The 25,315-nt window shown below is 41.0% G+C and overlaps 1 protein-coding gene across 1 annotated transcript in view; it reads left to right on the top strand.

The window, feature by feature from the left end:
- Positions 1 to 25,315, top strand: part of LOC137341186 (alpha-1,6-mannosylglycoprotein 6-beta-N-acetylglucosaminyltransferase B-like) — a 649,449-nt gene that overhangs the window by 109,888 nt on the left and 514,246 nt on the right. The window contains exon 3 of the mRNA XM_068004202.1: positions 11,646 to 11,784. Within this exon, the coding sequence (XP_067860303.1) occupies positions 11,646 to 11,784 (139 nt within the window). The remainder of the gene's footprint in view (positions 1 to 11,645; positions 11,785 to 25,315) is intronic.

Genomic DNA, 25,315 nt, shown 5'->3' with positions numbered 1-25,315 from the left:
AACACATTACAGCATGGAGCAGCCCAGGGGGAAGGCTGCTCCCAGTTTAATGATACCTCACCCCAGGTATCATCAGATGGGGTGAGGAGGAGGGGGAGGACAGAGCTCTTCCACCCGGCGGGCGAGAGGAAGCGGCCTGCCTCTGCCACCAAGAAGGCCTGGCTCGAGGTGGCAGAGGAGGTCACCTGCACCACCAACATATCGCCCGCATGCATACAGTGCAGGAGGCGCTCCAATGACCGCAGTAGGTCAGCCACAGTGAGAACACGTAGTCTTTCCCCTACACTCCGTCTGCCACAACACTGCCCCCACCCCACATCTCCTTCGGCACCGCCAACACCACTCTGTCACATCACCCCTCATACCCACTCAAACCCCATCCTCATCTTACCTGCACCTACTCACCTCGCGAGTACTCACCCCGCCACTAACACGCAACCCAATCCTCATATAATCTCATGGCTGTATCCCATACGCACCCTCTCGTGCATCTCCCTCACGGCCAGCCTCACTCAACCTGCCACCACCTGTGCTGCAACCACAGGGCATGCATCACATATGTGCAGTAGGCAGCGTACGGCAAACGTGTCGTGAGCATGAAGGGGATGCACAAGGGTGTTTGAGGGTTTGTCATGGGTGTTACCTATATTGAATTTCAGAATAACTCACATCACACATTATATTGGCACCACCACTGCCATGTCTCCGCGAATCCTGTCTGTTTTGTGCAATAATGCCCGCTCCTGGGTATCACTATGAGGACCCACCACTGATGACACCCATTGTGTCACTGCAGAGTAGGTGCAGGTGTATTTGCAGGGCTCTTCCGCGCAGACGACTGAGAAACATCGGCGGTGTACCCGGCTGCACCCTGGAAGGATGCGGAGGAGAAGTTGTGGAGGGCAGTGGTGACTTTGGCAGCGACAGGTAAGCAGATGGTGCTGGGGCCAGCCAGGAGCAGCTCGGCATGAAAGAGGCTGCAGATGTCCACGACTACATGTCGAGTGAATCTGCGCCTCCGTGTGCACTGCTGCTCGGAGAGGTCCGGGGAGCTGCGCCTCTGTCTGTGGACCCTGTGGCGAGGGTAGTGCCCTCTGCGACGCGTCTCTCTCTGTGGTAGCCCTCCCTCCTGCTGTACAGGTGGATGTGTCACAGCACTCTGTTGTGGAGCTCCACGTGTCAGAGGTGGACGGCGTGGATGGCGAGGCTGGTGATGCTGTTCGCCCTCCGAGGGGGTCATGACTGCAGCTACGACGGCCCCCATCTGCAATATGTACATCTGAGGGGGTCCGCAAGGTAGGCACATGTCTCCGGACCCCGGGGTGAGTGTGCAGGTTGGTGACTTTGACCGTCAGGAGTGGGGTGGTGGAGGCCACACTTTGTCCCAAATGACAGAGCGGCCTCCTGCAATGGGTGAAGGTCCCCCCCCCCCCCACCTGTCAAATGGACCTTTGCAGCTGCCACAGGCTGACGGCTGCAACACGTCCAGTTCAACTAGGACTGTTTCCCCCAGTGTGTGAAACAGTCCCATGTTTCTCCAAAATCACACACAGTCCCTTAATCAGGTCAGTTAATGACCTGAACAAGCAAAATAAATACACTCAAGTGGCATCCCGCTGGCTTTAATTGCCTGCGGGATTCCCACCAGCGGGGGCTACGCACGCACCCCCGCACGTCATCGGGGAACCCGGAAGTGGGCGGGATCGTGGCGCGTTCCGGTCACGTGCCTGGATATCGGGATTTTCGGGGCCCCCCAGCTGGAAACGCACTCGAAACTCGCCGGTAAAATCGAGCCCCTACTTTCACTAATGGATACCTATCACTGACCAACTTTGGTTTTCCATATAAATACAGCACATTACAGCTCCAAGAACGTGGTGTCCATTCCCTGCACAATCTGCCCTCCCATATTTTACATCTCCCTCCCAATGCTGGCTTCCGTTCCAATGCTTAACTGAAAAAAAACACTTTCTGTACGAAGGAGGAATGAAAAGATCTCTATTTATTGAGTACTTTTTACATCTCTGAGCCCTTTGTCCTTTTGTTCCCTTAGTAATACTCATACTCTTCAACCTACGACTGAGTTGAAGTGGTTCTAGAGTGGGAGAAGAAACTCTGATAGTAAGCTGCAGTTGTGGACAACAGCCTTATTGGGATGGTTGTGGTCTTGATGCCCGTATTCATGGTTAAACAATATCTCTGCAACAGCTGGAACCATATCTCAGGATGCAGTGACTGAGTGCCTGCCCACTCTCTGGCACTTCCTGGATCTTTTAAGGAGCCTGGTTGAAGTGGGAGGTTGGGCATTATCAGACCCTTCTGCTACCATGCTTCCAGTGCTCGGCACTCCTGCTGGATGATATGCATAAGCACCGTCTGTTGGGTATTTTCTATGGGGGTAAAGTCCATCATCACTGCTCTTTTTTTCAAGCGCCCTCTCAATCAGTCAAATCCAACAGTGATAGATTCTTGTAAGTTGAGTGTCTAAAGTCTTTTGAGGGAATGTTTATTGTCTCATTGCTTTGGGGCTAAGTTTGTAGATGGCCATGAAGATGCCATTCACTCCACGGTATTTTGCTGTTGAGTAAAGCTCTCCACCAGGACTGCATTGATGTTTTGATAGGAACAGGAGTAGGTCATTCAGCTCCTCAAGCCTGTTCAAGCTTTCAGTTCGATCATGGCTCAACTCCATTTTATCTGCCTTTGATCCCTATGTCTTGATACCTTTCCCTAATAAAAAAAATCTGTTGATCTCCATGGAAGTACACTCCCTCTGCCACCTCCGGTGCTCCACTAGGTCTGCTCCCACCACCTCCACCACTCCGAGTGAGTGTAAGCCTTCGAGCCTGGGCTTTTATTTCGCTCCCTCTGCCGCCTCTGGTGCTCCACTAGGTGTGCTCCACTAGGTCCGCTCCCGCCACCTCCGCCACTCTGAGTGGGTATCTTTTTTTTGAAATGGTAAAATATTGGAAAGTGTTGATGTTCAAAGGGACCCGGGTGTCCTTGTACATGAGTCACTGGAAGTTAACATGCAGGTGCAGCAAGCAATTAGGAAGGCAAATGGTATGTTGGCCTTTATTACAAAAGGATTTGAGTACAGGAGTAAAGATGTCTTATTGCAATTATATAGGGCCTTGGTGAGACCACGCCCGGAGTATTGTGTACAATTTTGGTCTCCTTACCTAAGAAAGGATATATTTGCCGTAGAGGGAGTGCAATGAAGATTCACCTGACTGATTCCTGGGGTGGCTGGATTGTCATGTGAGGAGAGATTGAGTAGACTAGGCCTGTATTCTCTGGAGTTTGGAAGAATGAGAGGTGATCTCATTGAAACATAGAAAATTCTTACAGGGCTCGACATGGTAGATGCAAGGAAGATGTTTCTCCTGGCTGGGGAATCTAGAACCAGGGATCACAGAATAAAAGGTAGGCAACTTAGGACTGAGATGAGGAGAAATTTCTTCACTGAGGGTGGTGAATCTTTGGAATTCTCCACTCCGGAGGGCCGTGGAGGCTCAGTCATTGAGTACATTCAAAACAGAGATCGATAGATTTCTAGATATTAAAGGCATCAAGGGATATGGGGATGATGCAGGAACATGACGTTGAGGTAGAAGATCCGCCATGATCTTGTTGAATGGCAGAGCAGGCTCGACGGGCCGGATGGCCTGCTCCTGCTCCTATATCTTATGTTGTTATGTACACAGCTGCACATTCTCTGCTAGCTGCTGCGATGTGGACAATACCATCTGCTTCTGCATTAATTCCTATCTGAATATAGGCCCAATAGGACATTTTACTGTGTTAAAGGTGCTATATAAATGCAAGTTATTGTAGTTGACAAATAGTATGGGCTTTCAGCCTTGACAATTTTCCTGCCTTGCCACCTGCATTTTCTCCTCTTCACTGACTACATTTTCTAGGGTCTTATCAATGGTGATGATGCTGCAGAGTGGGGAAGTTTTTGATGTAATGTGATGTAAAGTGCCTGGAACTGTAGTGCCACCTCCTCTGGGATCCTCATCTTTGGAAGATTCTAAAGGCAAAGTAAAGGGATAAAAGTTATGATGCATTACTCAGATAGTGGCTTCGAAGAGAGGTAAAGTCATCATGCAGCTGCATAGTAAATGTAGCCCCTGTTATGATTATGACTGAGTATATGCAGCATCATAACAAATAGAGGATACTTGATGGGTGGTGGCACCATAGCTCCAAACTTGTCCTCACTAATGTCTTTTCACATCCAAAAAGGGCAAAGGCCATTTCTGTGTCAGCATGTCCTGATACTCTCCCAAGGGGTGAGCGCAGCCTTGGCCTATAAGCAGAGCAAATTACTGAAAGTGTTAGCAAGTGCACCGAAAATCATATTCATTTTATCCTGACCACCTCGTTCCCTGTGCCAAGTCTTCGCACATTGCATGGCCTGATATTCTTTTGCAAATGACCTGTGAAGTGCAATGTGTGTGGTATTATGGTCCCCACTGCAAATGTACCATGCAGCTTCTGTCATGTGAAGGATGGCTTTTTTTTAAAAAAAAAGCTACAGCAGACCTGAGATTGCATTCACTCACACAGTGATCTCCATCCTTGCTGCTTTTTACAGGTAGGTAGCGTTTAACACCAAACAAGACCATCCTCCTTCTTGGCACCTCCTCTATCAACACTTCTAAGTATTCTTTGCTGAAGGCAGGAGTCTTTGACACCACCCTCAGGATACAAATGATGCAAAATTGTTGCTCTTTCTACAGAGCAACAAGAGGCACCTCCCCTTTAAGGATGAGCAGCAGCCCTTTAAAAGCTAATGGCATGCCCAATTTTCCATTTGGCAGTCAAAGCAATTTGCAGGCCTGCATATTGTCCAAGCATAATTATAAATCCAAGCACAAGATTTCTTTCCACATTAGTCATGTATTTATCAAAACATAGCTGCAAGGTAGCTTGACAGAATTGACTGCCAATGTCACATCTTATGATCTGTTACCTTTAATCACACATCTTGTGTTGGATTTCACTATATTTCAGTTAAGAGATGTGTTAGACAAATGACCCTGGGGCCTGCAAATGGGATTAGGATTTAAAGAGGAGGATGTAGCAGCTCTGCACCCTCCCTGCCCCCCTTCCCGCGCCCCCCCCCCCACATACAAATCTGCTACTGACATTTTTTTCTACCATCAGCTGCTACCATCAGATTTTTTTCTACCATCAGATTTACAGCTGATTCACAACACAATTTTCTTTTACCTACTTTAGTGAAGAATCATACAGCACAGAAGGAGGCCATTTGGGCCACTGTGCCTGTGCTGGCTCTTTGGAAGAGCTATCCAATTAGTCCCACTCCCCTGCTCTTTCCCTATAGCCCTGTAAATTTTTCTCCTTCAAGTATTTATCCAATTCCTTTTTGAAAGGTGTTATTGAATTTTCTTCCACCACCCTTTTCAGGCAGTGCATACCAGTTCATAACAACTCGCTGCGTAACATTTTTCCTCATGTCGCCTCTGGTTCTTTTGAAAATTACTTTAAATCTGTGTCCTCTGGTTGCTGACCCTGCTGCCACATAAGTTTCTCCTTATTTACCCCATCAAAACCCTTCATGATTTTGAACATCTGTCAAATCTCCCCTTAACCTTCTCTGCTCCAAGCAGAACAACTCCAGCTTTTTTTTAATTCATTCATGGGATGTGGGTGTCGCTGGCAAGGCCAGAATTTATTGCCCATCCCTAATTGCCCTTTGCTTCTCCAGTCTCTCCCCATAACTGAAGTTCCTCTTCCCTGGTACCATTCTAGTAAATCACTACTGCACCCTCTAAAAGGCCTTGACATCCTTCCTAAAGTGTGGTGCCCAGAATTGAACACAATATTCCAGCTGGGGCCTAACCAGTGTTTAATCAAGGTTTAGCATAACTTCTTTTTGTACTCTCTGCCTCTATTAATAAAGCCAAGAATCCCATATGCTTTCTTAACAGCCATCTCAACTTGTCCTGCCACCTTCAAAGATTTGTGTGTGCACCCCAGGTCATTCTGTTCCTCTACCCCCTTTAAAATTGTACCATTTAGTTTATATTGCCTCTCCTCATTCTTCCTACCAAAATGTATCACTTCATACTTCTCTACGTTAAATTTTATTTGCATGTATCTGCCCATTTCACCAAACTGTCTATGTCCTCCTGAAGTCTATTACTATCCTTGTCATTGTTTAGTACATATTCTAAGTTTCATGTCATCTGCAAATTTTGAAATTATGCTCTGTGTACTCAGGTCCAGATCATTAATGTATATCAAAAAGAGCAGTGGTCCTAATACTGACCTCTGGGGAACACCATTGTGTATATTTCCTTCCAGTCTGAAAAACAACTGTTCACCACTACTCTCTGCTTTCTGTCCCTTAACCAATTTTGTCTCCACCCTGCCACGGTCCCTTTTTAATCCTATGAGCTTCAATTTTACTAAAAGTTGGAAATGTCTCTTACAGACCTTTTTAAACAAGCTCTTCACAATCATTAAAGCCCTGATTTTAATCCAGTTCACGCTAGGTGCAGGTGGGATGTGGGGGGGAGGCCGTGCCACCGGGAACGCAACAGAATGGCAAGGTAAGTGGTCGGAGAAGGGCAAAGGGAAAGACCGGGAGTGTGGAGACCCAAAGTTTCCTGGGCCACAAGGAACCTTAAAGTGTAAAAAAGAACTTATATAAATCTTTTGCTGGCGGATTCAGCGCCATGCGGTCTTCCCAATCTCGAGAGTTCAAATCGCTTTGAGTCACTGATTACGTTATCGGGCTGCGACTTTCCCACTTTAATTAGGTCCTCTCCTGCCTGGAGTGGGCGGCCTCCATACTACTAGAATCCTGGACGTTAAACTGGCACGGAGTGGGAATGCATCGCGAACCCCTGCCCTCGCTATTTTAACTCTGCCCAATCTATTTGTGCTGGGTTAAAATCAGGGCTGAAGATTTTCTTCTTTTAGCTTCTTTCTTTTTCTTATTGCACCCATCTCAGACTGTCAAGAATGTTTTCCTTTCCTGTTTAATCACAAGAATTTTTCTTGAAACTTTACCTACACAGGAAAATATATCCCCTGGTAGGGCAGTTTGTTAATGTCCTAACAAGCTGCATTGTTGGGTCATAGGACCTGGGTCACATTCATTCAAGAAGTGCTTATCCTAAGGAAAGGGAGGTGGTATGGGCAATTTCACTCATGCTGCTGTCGCACTGCTTATTGTAACTGGTTCAAGAGTAGCATTGGAATTGGCACAAAGAAATCTGGATAGCTGGCATGTAAGACAACACCAAGTTTGCTATCTTAAATTGAAATGTTTGCACAGACTAGCAGAGATTCAAAAATAATGATGAGTTTGTGACTATGGTCTGTGAAAATGTCAGGAGCTGCCTGCTGTACAGAGCCACAAAACAAATCTGATTATTTGGAGCCGCTCTATCTGCTTCGATGTGATCTTTTCTGAAAGGCTTTAAAATGAAATGTCTAACACCCCAATACACAACTTGGTATTCAGTGAAACCATTACATCATTTAATGTGTAGTTGAGAAATGGTAAAAATTTGAGCAGTGCCATGCAGTCCTCAGTCTCAACATTGTGTTCATCTAATTGGGAGATATGCATCTTTTGCCTGTGGAGTGGGCCAGCACTGCTTCTGAGTGATTTAAATTATGAATTCATTCCTTGCCCCCCCCCCCGTCCCCCAGTACTAAAGGGGTAAATAAATTTATTCTATCTCTTTAGTCATGGGTTGAAGTCTTGCTGTTGGTTCATCAAAATTCAGGAATCGTATGTATTTTGTTGATTCGCCAGTGAGATGTTTGTGGGATTTTGAACAGAGTGAGACTGATAAACCTCCATAGAAAAAGCATTTAATTATCTCTACCTTATTAGCAATCAGAGCTCCTATTGAGTGAGCATGAAGTGGAAAATAATTGGAAGATTATGATGAACTTGTGTTTGTGGTTAGGAAAAGCAACGAAGTCAACGTGTTTCCTGATTGCGGAAAGGCAGATAAAGTCTGATAAGATGGAGCAGTGCTGCCAGCCTCGGTATAAGCTCTTTTGAAGCAGTGTTTGAGAATTTTAAAATTAAAAAATCATCGCATAACTTCAGTTATGTGGAGAGACTAGAGAAGCTGCATTTGTTCTCAGAGCAGAGAAGGTTAAAGAGAGATTTAATAGAGGTGTTCAAAATTATGAGGGGTTTTGGTAGAGTAGATAGGGAGAAATTGTTTCCACTGGCAGGAGGGTCAGTAACCAGAGGATACAGATTTATGGTAATTGGCAAAAGAACCAGAGGGGTAGAGGAGGAGAAATTATTTAATGCAGCGAGTTGTTGCAATCTGGATGCACTGCCTGAAAAGTTGGTAGAAGCAGATTCAATAGTAACTTTGAAAAGGGAATTGGATATATACTTGAAAAGGAAAAAATGTAGGGCTATGGGGAAAAGGCAAGGGAATGGGACTAATTGAATAGCTCTTTCAAAGAACTGGTACAGGCACAATGGACCGAATGGTTTCCTTCTATGCTGTATGATTCTACTTGGCTGATGATTTAAAGACATCTTCATATGGGAGTGATGATCTAGTAAACTTTGTGAACTATTCTACTGCACTACCTTAATAGTACCATAGCCCTTTAAAAAGGACAGCCTGGTAATACCGCTGCGCTGGACTACAAAGGGTGATGCTGTATATTTATGCACCTAACTCGCTACACAGCAGGTTCTTAATCATGGAGGATATATGTTTTCTCAATAGAGGGGGAAAAAAAATCTCACGTTTTCTCACTACCTTCCCTCCAGATGTCTCCCATTCTTAACAACAATGCTTTAAATACACCTGCCTAACTGGATTCTGCTTGTACATTATGGTCAAGTGGCTCTACCATCTTTTTCTAAACAGCATTATGGGAAATCAAAGGAAAATCGCTGTTAAAAAAAATCAGACAAAATCTAACAAGGTAATTTCAATGCCAACTCTATCTGCAAAAGTTGAAGTCAATCTGAATATCTGCTCAAACACCTTTCTATTTGTAAGAATACACAACCAGACCTTTCACTTAGTCAACTATTATCTGATAGTTATTGGCATTATATCCTCCGAATTCTATTTATAACTAAGATGTGATTCCAGCTATTCAAGGTGAATATTAATATTGTTTGTAAAATGAAGATTTCAGAGTTGTTTATCGATTTTGATCATGAAATAATGTAATTACTGTGGTAAGATGAAGTGATGTATGCTGTAATAACATTGAGCTTTATTTTCCCTGCGAGTCAATGAGAGAACATATTTCACAAATCATGGTATTGAGCAGCAATTACAGTACTGGAGCCACTCGCCTTCACACCAGTTCTGAAGCCGGCACATAAAGAATTAAGACAATTTAGTCATTTACTGATAAATAGCATATTACAAATATTGACTGTTCATGGCTTGTAGTGATAAACAGCTGCCTCAAGGCTTGCAATTGTGATTAAGAACATGTGTTTGAATGCTTGGAGCCATAGAATTATATTGTACACTCAAGGTCATTTCTGCAACCTCAAGGACACTAAATTAATGCTGTTGTTTTATCGTTACTTTTTGGACTAAATAAACCCAGTGGAAGATGTTCGCCCACTGTGGCGTCCAGTGAAGCAAACTTAAATCTGCATTGTGATATCAGCAGGCTGTAAGCTTTGTTCTCTTGCCTGCTGAATACTCATTTAAGATAACCGGCAATTTTGTAATGCATGCTTGTGTTTATTATAATGCTACGCAAAATTAGTTTTCGATTTTCTTGAGCTCTACATAACCCATATAGGTCAGCAGTCTGCAATGCGAATCAGATACATTTTATGTAGCTTTGTTTTGACATTACATAAGTCAGTTTGGTTTGGTTGCTGCTGTAACTTGAAGATTGTATTTAATTTTTATGCCGTAGAAATCTCTTTTTTAAATGAGATTTCTCCTGTGGTGAGCAAGATGTTTCCTTTATCCAGTCTTTTCTACAAAACAAACATGGTACAGCACTTGGGGAAACATTAGCGACTGTACAAATATTCCCTTTGGATGGCCATTCTCATTAACAGGACTTCCATTAAGTGATACATATTTAAGAACATACAAGAAAAGTCAGAGAGAGGAAAAGAGTATTCAAGCTCATCCCTTTAGTATATTAACTCTTCCATTGTGACACCTAATTTATTTGGAACAACCCTAATTTTTTTTTCTATTTTCTTGATTGATAGATTATTCCAAGTGTTTATCAAGTTTGTCTTGATATGTACATTCTAAATTTACTTTTCACTAATATCCTCTTCTGTCCTCCTGGGCTTTTTTATTCATGGACTGATTTGTGTGAATAAATAGATGTAGTGGAGACTGAAAAATATGACTTAAAGTGTACGTACTAGTTAAAAAGAAAAAAAATGTTTTAAACCAGGGTATTGATCAATCTTTTATATTAGTTTAACCAGAGGTTCATGTTGCTGTCAACTGACAGGCCGTGGCAGGTTTGAAATTTAGATTCGTATGTGGTAAACCATTTACAGCCACGAACTGAAAGACTAAGCAGAATTTTCTACCAAGCAGTTTGATTCAACTCTGACATATATCAAGTCCAAACTGATGTACTTTCCATCTGCTGTACTGTATTCTATTAAATTCTACAAGCATGCATCAGCATGTACTGAAATCATGTTGTACAACTGAAATGTACACCAGTAGCACTTACACAACACAGAGATGAGATGTGATTTCTGTGTAGCTGCTGGCGATTCACTGTGAAATTGTTCAACTTCCTACCTACAGCAGAATATATTTTCTTTTCATATGTACAATTAAAATGTGCTAGGTAAATAAGCTAAAGTAGAAATTATGATTTTTAGTTTTATTCCAGAACTTAAATGGCACTTTACAGAGACAGTACCAATAAAAAAGAATGTACCTATAGTTTCAAATATCCTCACTTCTGTCAGATTCTAAGGCTTGGATTTTGCTGCTACAGGGATCGAATAGAATATTTTGATTCACATATTATCTTGTTTCCCAGAAAGCAGGGCTTAAAATAATCACTGTTGGGTTATCCTGGCCTCTGGCACATGTATTTACAGACTTAGTTTTTAAAAAAAACAAAATCATAAGTTTAATGTGATTTTTTTTTAAAGCTCAGTTAGGTTATGGAATCATACAGCACAGAAGGAGGCCATTCGGTCCATCGTGCCTATGTGGGCTCTCTGAAACAGCTATTCAAATAGCTCTTTCCCCATTGCCCTGCAAATTTTCCCTTTTTTTAAGTAGAGATCCAATTCCTCATGAAAGTTACGATTGAATCTGCTTTCACCACCCTTTCAGGCAGTACATTCTAGTAACAACTCAAGTTTTAAATAAAAAATTCTCATCTCCTCCCTGGCTTTTTTGCCAATTATTTTAAATCTGTCCCCTCTGGTAACTGACCCTCCTGCCAGTGGAGACAATTTCAAAAGTAACACAAAATGGATCATTTTTGAACTTTCTGCCTATGTTGTGCAAATTTTTTTGAGATAGCTGTTTCTTAAATCACATTTTCCAGCACGGCCTTACCAAAGCTTCTGTATACCATGTTCTTCGCTTTCGCTGCATAATTTCATCATTGTAATGATAATGTGGTCTTTCTTGCATTAAAAGGAATTGGTTTGGAGTCACGCGTGCTGAGGAAAATGACCGATATGCTGGAAATAATAGTCAAGCGGATGGAGCCACTGGCTAAACTGGAAAATGTGAGCGACTTCAGAAAGTTGGAGGAACTCAGCTCTGCTTTGAATCAGTGAGTGAAAACATGAAAGAAACCATTTTAATAGCTTGTATACTTTGATAAGACTACTGCCTAGCTGCTACATGCTAACTGGCATTCTTAAAACCTGCATACCAGTTTGCTGCTCATAGAAGGTAGAAATTTGGCTTATGAAGAAATATTGCAATTTTAATGAATCAATCCTTTAAGAATGCACAAATAAATCTGTACTCTATCCAAATTAATTTTAACTTATCATTGTTAGTTTCTATTCTAGTAAAACAAGCAGGTCCACAGAAAATTGATTGATTAGTTTTTGCATAATATAACATATTTGCATAATATAACATACATATATATACAAAAATATCATTTTAAAAAAATGATATATTCCTCTAAACTGAGCATTCCTATGTCAGAACATGCAGATACTTTATATTTAATTGCACTTCTCTACTATAGCTTGCACTTGCCCAGCAGCCCTTCTGATTCATGGATAATGAAGAACGAAGGTTCTGTACTTCTCATTTGTGTAATCTACTTACCATCTACTGAGCTTTTCCAAATAAACATTGTATATAATACTGTATTTATTATCAGCTTGGCTTAATTGTTATGTTTGCCTTTGAATTAGAAAATTGTGGATTCAAATCTCACTTGAGCACCTAATCTTAACTGTTCAGTGCAGTACTGAAGGAGTGCTGCATTGTCTGACTTGCTGACCTTCAGATGAGATGTTAAATTGAGACCCTAACTGCCTGTTCACATAGATATCAAAGACCCAGGACACTATTTGAAGAAGAGCAGGGAGTTCTCAGAGTGTCCTGGCTAACATTCATACCCCAACCAGCATTATCAGAACAAATTAACTGGTCATTCATCTCTTTGGTTATAGGATCTTAACTGTGTGCAAATTAGTAGTTGCATTTACCCACATAATAGGGACTATACTCAAAAGTAATTTGCGTGAAGCATTTTAATATCGTCCCTCCTTTTCACAATTGTATGGGGCTATTTAGATGGTTTGTATGTTCGCTTATAGTATGCATTCAGACTGAATGTAGGACTATGCGTGTGCTTTGAATTTACCTTTAAGCAACCAGACTTGTTTTTATGTAATACGTATAAGACAATGAGTGCTTTTGTAATGCACTGTGACAAAACCTGAAGATAATACTGCATTTCCATCTGAACAGTGGGATGATCAAAGCCTTAATATTTAGCCCCTGCCATAAACTCTCTTCTCTTGTTACTAACTGCATCCCCTTGCTGGCCACTCGCTCAGTTTGTAGCAGGAGATATTGCATACTCCAATAATCTACTCTTTAGAATCACTGGGTTTCTTGTTTTAGATTTTTTTGGCCCAGAAATTGCTGCAGCAGTGCATCTCACGGGAAGCACTGTGAATTTGCTCTTTATTTCTCTCCTCCACCACCACCCCCCCCCCCCCCCCCCACCACCACCAACCCATCAGGTAATATTTTTGTGCCACAAAATTTACTACCTTCAGGAGTCAGACTCCACAGTTTCAATTGTTCCCTTTCTGGGCCTCCAAGGTTGAGTTTAATTTCAGGCCCATAAATCACATCATTAACAGGGTTTCTACAACGTGAAATACCAGCCCTAAATGTCTGCGGCAATATTAATTTGTATTTACGGCGCAAATCCAGCAATTTCTTGAAACTGACGGGGAGGTTAATGGTGAGCTCCTGTTTTTGCGAGGCTAACGGTGGAGCAGCGCAAGTCATCCAATAATTGTGCCGATTCGCAAATCTCCTCCTCGCCACAAATTGCTGTGCTTTCTACACACTAATAATGGCAAACACCGTGAACTCAGCATTATTTATCCAGCAATTTCTGGGCCAATAATTATTTCAAATTATATCTTTCTTTTGCAAGTGGATGCACTTTGATAAGAAGGTTGCCTTGTCAAAAAACATAAAGAATTCCAATTTGAGGGATGACAGTGCAGTGAACTGGAACTTTTCCACTTTAGAGCCAAATGACAAACTAACAGTGATAGGTCAGGTATCCCTCTGGAAATGTTAGCAATAATAGTAGCTGCCCCTCACAGTACTGTGTTAACCTGCAGCCTTGGAAAGAGTGACCTGCTCTGCACCTCATGCTATTTTCATTCTTCATACTCTGTGTTCTGTGTTTGTCATTCCTAGATTTCCTCATTAAGTAACAAATTCATGGTAGCTTTATGTTGGTTATGTACATGCACCCATTGATTGTTATGAAGTTACCAGAACCCTGTCAAAATTTTCAGGAGGTTTCCATGCTTTTCAAGTTAAGTAATGGACTTTTGAATATTTCTAGTTACTTTTGCTACAAGTAAGCAATTATGCAATTCTTAAGATATGGGAACCAGAGTTTCTAGATTAATATAAATTCAGCATTGCGGTGAAGTATTTTTTATATTGTATCACGTTGCAGAAACCTGTATCCATTTTGATTTCCGCAAGCTTCAGAACCTAGTTACAACCTAAGTAACATCACCTAGAATCAGAGCACTGTGATATTAGACAAGATTGAGTAAAGATTATCATTAATGTAGTTGCTGATTTCTCTGAACTTCAAACTCAATTCAATTAACAACAAATAGATCCTCCTTTCAAGCAGAAGAGAATTAGTCAGTTTGAAGCTCTGTGGTCTGTCAGTTCTTTGAGCTATAGGTATGGATTAAATGTCTCATTTACTTTCCTCCTACTCTCCCTCTCAAAGTACACTCCGAGTGACAGCAAAACGGCCATCATCCATCATTTTCTGCTGAGGCCCTCAAGTGATGCTGATAGGCTAATAGTGCTTGCAACTTCTGTATTACATCTCATCGGTCTGCCAAAAGTTTAAATTAGCTTAAAATTGAATGTATATGAAGAGCACCGCAAGCGCGGATCATTGTTAGAGAAGACTGGAAACCATTTCTGACAGCTTGTCTACAATCTTTAATCATAAACTGAAGGCTCATAAAAGTTCAATGAAATTAAAAAGCAATAGAACTATATCCAGATTGCAATAAAATAAATCTTTCCTTAAATGCTGTTTTGAACCCCAAGTCCTAAAGAAGCAATTTATTTCATGTGTAGAAATCAGTATTTATCTGTAATATTTTATTTCTTTGCACTCTTTCAAGTGCACACGGTTTAAATGACTTAACCTTTGTAAAGTATAAACATTCTGATCCTAATATTCGCTAGTATTTTTTCAATGGATAATATAAAAACATCAATATCAAGCTGATCATTACTTTCACAAATTTCTTCCCATCCCAGAGTTATAAAACCTCCGTCAGCCAAAGCTTCCGAGACTACTTTTGATGTATGAAGATGTGTCGGCAGTGAAATATCAGTCTTTCATTTTATGTCTGTTTCCTTTATCGCCAAAGCAAAAATGTGGTGATTTTTAAATGCCATCCTTCTGATGATTTTTTTTCATCACTATCTACTTCCCCTGAAAGGATTTGTGAAACCATTGAGTTATTCAGCTTCTGCCATTTATTTAACTAAAATTAATTAATTTTTCCCTTTTAGTTTAGTTTTAATTGTTGAATTCTGACTTTGAAAGAAAAGAAGCTATTATCTGGGAGACATCCTTGCAAAGTTTGATGAATATCTATTAGGTTATTATTGTTTGTTGCTCTGGCATCAACAGAAGACGAACGCACAGACAGATGGTTAGGATTAGCTGCTTCAGGAAGAAATAAATGTTTTAATAACAGTGTTTAGATGTGAATTCTGCAGAATTGTGACCATTTCAACACTTAAATTTGCTTTTGAAATTGTATGACCACATAGTTTGTGCTGTTTCCTTCCTGATGTACATGTTAAAGCAATGAGCTATTGAAAAATATGGCCACAAACTCCTTGAATTTTTTAACATTTAACAGCTGTAAGTGAATATTGTATGCAGGTTATTGAAGTTGATCATTGTTGGCCTAGCAAGATGGAGGAAATCTGTGCCTGAAAATTTCACCTCCCCCCGAACTGTGCCCGAGGGGTTGCAATTTGGGGCGGAACCAAGATTAGGTTGGAAATTTTTGCCTAGGTGGGGAGGGTGCAATACTTCTACTTATCCTTCTACATTCTGACCATAGTTTGGGCCATTCTGGATCACTCCAATAATTCCACCTGGCTTGACTTGCTACTTTTAGCAGTTCCCATGCCTGTCCTGAATGGTCATGGGCCCATTTCTGTCCTGAGCAGTCACAGGTGCCATTCAGGGGCTTAGGTGGGGCCTACAGTAGCAAAACATGTAGCTATCAATCACAGAAGGATTGATTGTAATTAGAAGAGATTGCCAGAGAGTGCTCCATGTGGCTCAGTGGTCTGGTTACCTCTGCTGCACCTCCTACAGGTCCAGGGTGTCTGCTCCAATCAATCAAATGACCCTGTCCCTGCAATTTGGGACGTGGGTCATGGAGAGGCCAAAGTAGTAGGCAGAAGTCATCCTGAACAAGTTGACAGAATTTCTAGACTAATCTAGGCCTCTTTGCATGTGCCAGCACAGGCCCAGATAATTCAACATCTGGATAAAGTATGATTGTTTTTATTTAAAATTTCTAAACATTAAAAGTATATTTCATTTTGTATGGTTATTATTCTCAGTAGATCTTTATAATTGAGTATCAAAATAAGAATGATGATGCTGGGGATCATGGTGAATTAATGTATATCCGTAGATGCTGGCATGGGGAATTAAGGACTTGTATTTGAATTTAGTGAAGAGCAGTTGTCATTTTCCTTGTTTGTCAGTTCTTCAGATTATTTTAACCCCTCCTTCTCCATAGGAAGTGGTTATAGTGGAGGCCTTGTTTATCATTGCTAAATGATGGCAGTGCAAGCACTCGACTTTTACAAATTTTATACATGAGACCCTAGAAGATAAACCTTTTTTTATGTTGTTTGATCTAATGATAGCAAGATAATATTTCAATAGAAAAGTAATGGATGCTCAAAATCTTCATCTGCTAAATGCCTACTTGCTAGTGAAAAGCATTTCAATTTTTTTTGAACTTTGTATTTGGAGTTGCACCTCTTAAAATTGTAGATTGTTCAAATCCAGTGTAAAAATAAAGACAATTCAAGCACATGGGCACACTGTCACCATCACCTCAACCCCAAAAACCACAGCAGGAAACTCAAACCTATTTCTTAAAAACAATGGGCAACTTGAATTAACCTTCTCCTCCTCAGCAGATTATCAGGAACGTGAGTATCAATTGCCCCCTCCAGCTATTTTGAAAGATGGGGTAATTTCTTAAATGGCCAGATGTGATACACAGAAGAGAAAAAAATTGTTGTCCCTTTTTGTTTATAAAGCCACCTGACAGAAATGATGCGGCAGTTTCAAGGCATGTAACAAAATATTATAGTAATACCATCCCCTCCGCTTATAACAGGCGCGCTGGTGCTGATATGATTTGCTCACTATGCACGTTGGACGGTTTAAAAGGGAATCGCTACGGCCACCAAGTAGCGAGTGATGCCTGAGACTAGAGAGTGAGTATTTGAGTGCGGGGATCTCCCAGTGCTCTCATCAGAGGCCCATGCACCAGAACTTTGAAACGGGAGCCCTGCACAGGTCCAGCAATGGCCTCATGGTGTCTGGCAGCAGAGATCCCACCCGTTGCGAGTTTGAGAGGAGCATGGGCATTTGGACCACAGAGGAAGAATCAGCATGGGGAGTGAAATAAATGGGCGTCCTCAGAGTAAAGGAAGCCACAGCTGCTGTGGGAGACCAGGAGCCATATCATAGAATCATATAGCACATAAGGAGGTCATTTGACCCATCGTGCTTGTGCCTGCTCTTTGAAAGAGCTATCCAACTAGTCCCAATCCCCTGCTCTTTCCCCATAGCCCTGCAAATTTTTCCTTTTCAAGTATATAACTAATCTAGCAAGGTCGCACAAACAGTATTGGGATAATGACCAGATAATCAATCTTTCAGTGGTGTTGGTTGAGGGATAAATATTGGCCAATACACCAGGGAGAACTCCCCTGCTCTTCTTTTACGTCCGCCTGAGAGATTACACTTCAAATGTGCTTAATTGGCTATGAAGCGCTTTGGGGCGTCCTGAGGTTGTGAAAGGAGCTATATAAATGCAAGTTCTTTTTTTCTCTATATACTGAAGATCAGCTAGTTCATTGGTACTACACCTTCAAGAGAAGGGGGGTGGGAATCGTAGACGAAAATGGTTGAGAAAGAATAAAATATATGACTGCGTACCTTTGGGTTGGGGTAGGGGTGCGATGGTGGTCGGAGTCATCTTCTCCTGCTGTATGAGTTGGAAGAGGAGCCAAGATTCAAAGTCCTGCAAACAATGCAGTTAAAGGTAAAAATATATCACACTGTCAGTATTTAAAGATTTGGAAAGAGCTGCTTCAAACTGGATTGTAGGATTACTTTAAGCTAGAGAATGAAATTTATTCTACTTGTTAAGTATTGAAGCTCAATCAAGCTCAGGCCATTGAATTGAGAGTTTCCTCAGTAAGATCTTGAAAATTATGAAGGGGTTCGACAGTGTAGATGTAAAGATGTTTCCACTTGTGGGGAAGACCAAAACTAAGGGTCACAAATGTCAGATAGTCACTAATTAAATCCAAGAAGGAATTCAGGAGAAACTTCTTTACTCAGAGTGGTTAGAATGTGGAATTTGCTACCACGTGGAATGGTTGAGGCGACAGGTATAGCTGCATTTAAGGGGATGCAAGATAAGTACACGAGGAAGAAAGCAATGTAAGGGTATGCTGATAGGGTTAGATTGAAGTAGGTTGGAAGAAGGCTTATGTGGAGCATAAATACTGGCATAGACCAGTTGGGCCGAATGGCCTGTTTCTGTACCGTAAATTCTATGTGACCTAGTTCAATCCCATCACCAGCACCATTTACTGAGTCCAACATCCAACTGCAAGCTGCATATGTGCAAAAGGGACTGTCAGAAAATTGTTCCTCTGACTAGGTATAGTGTCTGTTTTAAAGAGACCAACATTTCAAATCAGAATATATTTAATTGAACCAAATGTCTATTTTTTCCAAACGTCAAAACTGTATCTGCCATCTCAGGCAGCCCATATGATTCTCAAAGAATGGGCTCTTTACTAGATATTAGTGTTAAAGATTGTCTCTGTCTCTTTCTTTCAATCTTATCACTGCAGATGCCAAAGTAGGCTAGAAAAACCAGAGGAGAAATTCCCTTATTGCCTTTGATTTGCCTCTCAACAGAAAGTTATATCTCAATGGAACTCTGCAAATACAGGTCCTTTTATAGGAAAATTAGACAGCTTATGATTCCTACTGGAGGATGAAGAGCAGTTATCTCAAAGAAAACAAGAAAAGGATAGGAAATGGGGATTCTGCCCATTTATTTCAGAATAGACAATAAGGCTATACTATAGTATTCATTCTCACAGAAGTGGGGTGTTGGTCTCCAAAGCAGGAAGAGGCATCTTTTGACTTGTATGGATCAATGCCTAAATATCGAGGCTTTCCATTATTCCAGAGGTGCCAACCTTCCTTGCCACAGATCTGAGCCTTTGCCTCCCATGCCTTTTCTGTTCAACATTTCTCTGTGCCTTCTCCAGCTAAGTGAGACTCTTTTCTAGTTAAGTTTCTGACTTATCCTGTGTTTGGAAGGCTGCACTGAGCTTGTGTAGTGTGCCAGTGGGGTGACATTCAAGCGAAAGGGCAAGTGATGGTATTCAATGTCATTTGCTGACTCAGATTAGTGAATTCACAGATCTGTGAATTCTCTCATTATTTTGCTTTCTGTTTCCTTTCTGGGGAGTGGGGAAGGAGATTTCATATCAAAGATGCTGCTGCTGACGATTTTATGAAACTATTGCACTTTCAGAAGGGAAAATGCTCACCCAAAAACGGCAGTAATGAGGATGAGAAATGAGTTTGATACTTTTTATTAAATAAATGATATTCATGTTTCAAACTGACCTGTCAGATTCTCAGTGTGACAGTTATCCCATGACTTGATCACCATCTTTTCTGCTGGAAATACTTTTCAGCTAAGGCATCTAGTGAAACATACACTCTGAGTGTTTCACTGCCTTCAATGTCAAGCTCACCAGCTCCTTTTATATCACAGGATTGCCTCCAATGGTACTACCATGTAGCAATATGGTGCCCAAGCTATGGCCCACAGGCCATATCCAGTCCACAAGCTCTGGTTAATGAAGCTGCAATCCCTGAAGCTATATTTTTCAGTTGCACACCTGTGTGCCCTAACTATGTACTTATTCAATGGGTTTGGCATTTTGAACTTTGTGGGCCTTACAGATTGAAGTACATAGGCATTGAAGAGAGAATGATCTAGTGGTGATAGTGAGGGAAAGTAGTAAAGCATAATGATGGGCCAAATGACCTCTTTCTGTGCAAAGATTTTTGTCATTCTGTTTTAAAGAATCAGCCATAGGATTCTTGGCGTTCAGAATGTTCATGAATGCTATAAGGCAGAATGGATACCACTTGTTATCATTCTTTTCTGTGTGAATTGTGTTCCTAAGTATCCTTGTCCTTAATCTTGAGGTACAGCTTGGGAATTCTCCAATTTAACTTCATTTGATTATCTTTGGTTTTACTGACACATCAGCACTAGCTTCAGTTTCCATGAATAACTAAGTTGTCATTTTCCTTACCCAGGCTTCATATTCACACTAACTTTGCATTATTCTTAGAATTAATTCTTTCATGCTTGTTAGCAAGTTGTCCAACCGAACTTTAGCTTTTATCATATCCAATTAATTTTTCCACAGGAATGTTGGAGTCATGTTTCCCCTTGCCCTGCTTCCATTTCATCAAAGTCATGTAACATTGCAGCTGTCCTGGAAAGTAATCTTTTACTGTCTCCCCAAAGACACAAGATGTCAGAGATGGCCTGAATATTTAAATTGAAATTGACTTCACTTACCTAGTTATTTAGAAATGAAATGAAATGTGGATTTAAGTGTTGTTGTGAGGCTACATTCATGAACGTTCTGAATTTGAAGAAATTATATGTGAAAATATTAATTCCTCAGAGTTATGGAAACAATATTCTTTTTCTTAGCAGTTTCCATTAAATAGAAGCCCCTGGATAACTTTCTAAGTGTTTTCAAAGACCATCACTATTGATATAATTTACAGTAGACCTGTGCATTTGCTTATGATAAACAGATCAAACTTCCACCACATACCCTTAACTCAGTTAACAAAAAAGCTATGTTTAAATGAAAGGTTGTTATTAAGAACATAAATACACATTAAAGTGTTCTATTACTGAGAAACAGCCATTTCAAGGGGAGTGATCCATCTATCTAAAATCTACATTTTTCACACCCTAGGGTTTGCAAAAATAGATCTAAACAATCAACCAATACTGCATTAGATGATATTGAGCACGATTAACACACTCCCTTTACAGTGATTGAAATTTTTATTTACTCTCTCCTTATTTGCAGGCTTATACCCCATACTGAGAGTCTGGTAATGTTGGAGATTCTATACTCAGTAATCAGGAATTCCTCAACAAGGGGGCATAGATTTAAGGTGAGAGGGGAGAGATACAAAAGGGTCCAGAGGGGCAATTTTTTCACTCAAAGGGTGGTGAGTGTCTGGAACGAGCTGCCAGAGGCAGTAGTAGAGGCGGGTACAATTTTGTCTTTTAAAAAGCATTTGGACAGTTACGTGGGTAAGATGGGTATAGAGGGATATGGGCCAAGTGCAGGCAATTGGGACTAGCTTAGTGGTATAAACTGGGCGACATGGTCATGTTGGGCCGAAGGGCCTGTTTCCATGTTATAAACTTCTATGATTCTATAACCAACTAGTTTCCCTCCACCCCCCCCACCCCCACCCCCGCCACCTCATTTTTCGTTACTTTGTCCTCTTTAGATCACCCCCTGCACAAAGAGTAGCTTTGATAATGCCATTCTGTTAGATGCAGAAAAGTAGCCTGGGATAATTCAGTAGTAGGAATCCTTTTTCCCCTTTTTTGTGGGGAAATACTTTGTCTCCCATCACCATCTCCTCCAGGTGGTCTGGCCAAGATCTGAAATGTCCTATATAGGGTATACTAGGTATCCTGTTGTTCAATGGCACTTTAAGCAGAGCAGCAATAAAGTTTCCACTTATGGTATCTTGAGTCAGACTGGTGTGACGTATGCTTATAGTTGTCCATTTCATTCTAAAATCTGTAAAATGACAATTTAAATACCTATATGGTATGTTAAACCTAAATGGGGGCTTTAATAACATGATCAAAATTAAATGGTCAAGTGGACTATCTTGTTGCCTTTGTGTCACTGAAGTTGACAGTGAATCTTGCTAGGTGCAATTGGTGAATTTCTCCAGAATGTGGCCAGTAAATTTGTATAATTTTATGACAAATCTGGACCAAACTATTAAACTTCCACTCAATAAAAACAGAAAATACTCAAAATTCTACAATTTCATTCAAAATTACGCTTAGTTCTGAAAATGATAGTGTGTTTATTAAACTTGTAAGACCTGTAAACAAATTGGGGAATGCTATAAAGCATTATAACTGGCTTTAAAACCTTGTGACCAAGTTAAAGGTTAAATAAAGTTGATCTAGAACTTCCAGGATTCTGGCTGTTATACTGGTACTACCAGTATCACGAGTCAACTAAATATGAATAAGTAATTAAAATGAGTAAACATAAGAGTGAGAACTTTAAGGTTATCACATTGGCTATGAGGCAAATGTACCATAGATTAAAATATGCCTGTTTATTAAAATGTAACACCCTGATAAACTAACTATTATAATGCTATCTGGTTTTAAAATATTAAAATCTTGTAACTAGTTGCAGTTTTAGATAAATAATCCAGGGAAGGGAGAGTTCTTTGTGTGTACTGAATTAAATAGAAAGGTTTGAAAAGATAGCAGTTGGTTTGTGTGAAGTTTGCTTTAACTTTTAGTCAGCTAAAGTTTGGAATTAGCTGTTTCCTTCACTGTATTGTCTCTCCATAAATAAATCTCTTATTGTCACTACACCAATTTGAGTGTAGAATGTATTTACAAGGTAAAGGTGCATGACTTGCAAACAGGACTACAGTGTCTGATATGTTGGGTAAATGTATGTGTATGAGTGTGATTTTTACTGTTAAAAAAGACAATATATCTGGCTCAAGCATCATTGTAATAGATATTCCAAAAAGTAATGGAATATCTGACCTCGGGCTCTTTAAGTAGGTCTACAGTTACTACTTCTTGACCTAATGATCTCCACATCGTCATTCTTGCTGTGCCGTTTCTTGACTGTTGCAGACATTTCGTTCAACACTGCTGTCATTTTAATGGATTAGGGAATTGTTGTAGGATCTCATAGTTCGTGCTGCCTCCTCTACTGCTCTAATGTACCTCCACTCTCGAGAGTAAATTTTAAATTGATGTTGAATAATGGAATATTTAAGCATATGGTGGCAGGAAGGATGACAGGATTGGTTACTGGATTATGTATCATCTAGCCCTTAATGGGACTGAAATATATGAAATGAAACTCATCATTCTGAGGCACCTTTTTACCTTTAGTTTTGATTGAATGGTATCCTTTGATTCTTTTAGTGTACATCTAAATATTTAATTTATTTTTAGAAACTTCACATGCCTTTAATTCTCTGGATTACAAACTATAAATATACTGATGTAAGGGACCTGTAAAATCACCAGTAATATGTATTATCAAATAGCAACAGTTTTAGTTCTTGAAAGATTATGGGGGCAAAATTGGACCTCTTTATACCCATATCCAGGCAGGAAACGAGGGCAAAGAGGTGCAATTTAGGGGGCCAACCTCCCGCACCTTGATAGTGTCGGAAACATGTCCGGTTCAACTAAATGTCCGATACATAATATTAGTTTGGCTGTAGAGGCAACCATGGCATCAGCCTAAAATAGTTAGGTCCCTTGAATATGCTAATAAGGGATCTAAAGCCTGTTTTAGGACTAATTCTAGAAATTTGTTTGCCCTGAACAGATTTGCTCCGTTCAGGATTACCTGGGTTTACGTGCAGGCTGACCAGCAGTCCTTAAAGGGACTGCCACCAAAAAGTAACGTTTTGTACTTACCTTTTAATATGGAGCCGGGAAGAGCAGGAGTGCTCCTTCCAGCTCCTTAGCACTACTGCGGGCCACTGCCAGCCCCAGCTCATTATCCACCTTCCCAGAACCTACCTGAGCATCACTGCCGGCATTGCAGTGAGCTGCCATTCATCCTTGATTCACCGGTGAACTGCTTGGGGAGGTGCGGTAGGAACCTGCAGCTCACTGGTCTTACAAAATGAGATCCAAGGCTTAATATCGATTGGGCCTCAGGCCTACCTGTCCTTGTACAGGGATTGTTCCTAGTGCCCAGTTCATGCAGGCAGACCGGTGCGATTCAATTTGTACCCCTAGATATCGGAACATAAGTTGTTGTATAATCGGGCGTTAGTTGCTTGCAAGTTATTTGATTTAAAATAACCATTACTAAATAAAATGGTGACACAGCTTGTAGATGCTTCAGCGTGTTGTGCTAACAAAATGCAAGTGTTTGTACATGTAATTCTTCACATATAACTCTTTGCATTTATATGGTGCCTTTAACATTAAAAAAAAATGTACCGAGGCGAAATCAGACAAAAATGGATGCCGAGCCAAAGATGGAGATGTTAGGGAGGGCGAACAAAAATTTGGTCAGAGAGGTTGATTTTAAGGAAGGTCTTAAAGGTGGCGGAGAGGTGGCGGCCAATATAGCTGAAGACATAACCATCAATGGTAGGGTGAGGGGGGTCGGGATCTTCAAGAAGCTAGCGTCAGATGAATGGAGAGTTTGGGTGGGGTTGTGATTTTAAGGCTGGAGAAGGCTCCACAGAAAGGTAGGGGAGAGCCATAGAGGGATTTAAATATACAAGGATGAGAATTTTATTTTTGAGGCAATGTGAGACTGGGAGCCAATATAGGTCAGCAAGGACAAGGGTAATGGGCAAGTGGAAATTGGAGCAGGATAGGATATTGGCAGCAGAACTGTGAACGAACTGAAGTTTACAGAGGGTGGAAGATGGGAGACCAGCCAGGAAAGCATTGTAGTAGTCCAGTCTGGAGGTGACAAAGGCATGGGTGAGAGTTTTGGCGGCAGAGGTAGCTGATGCTGTGAAGGTGAATTTGGCAGTCTTTGTGATGGAGGATATGGGGGTCGGATAGGGTCAAGTAGAATGCTGCCTGCTGAGGGGTTAGAATCATTGGCAAGGGTACAGAGTTTGGGGTGGGGACTGTAGATGCTAGTTTTGGTTTTCCGAAAGCTGTTAAGCTGGAGGAAATTGCGGCTCATCCATGACTGGATTGTCGAACAAGCAACCTGACGGTACAGAGGCAGTGGAGGGGCTCAGAGAGGTACAGCTGGGTGTCATCAATGTACATTGATAAGCTGATCCCATGTATGTAGATAATGCCACCAAGGAGCAGCATGTAGATGAAGAAGAGGAGGGGGCCAAAGATAGATCCATTGTGTTAATTGTATCCATGTGATTTATATCAATTAGTGTTAACTGTATTCAGGTGGTGTGTATTAAT

The sequence above is a fragment of the Heptranchias perlo genome, chromosome 23, assembly GCF_035084215.1.
Source record: "Heptranchias perlo isolate sHepPer1 chromosome 23, sHepPer1.hap1, whole genome shotgun sequence".
NCBI classification, from domain to species: domain Eukaryota; kingdom Metazoa; phylum Chordata; class Chondrichthyes; order Hexanchiformes; family Hexanchidae; genus Heptranchias; species Heptranchias perlo.
Note: the sequence above shows the minus strand (reverse complement) of the source record. Positions and strands in the feature narration are given on the sequence as shown.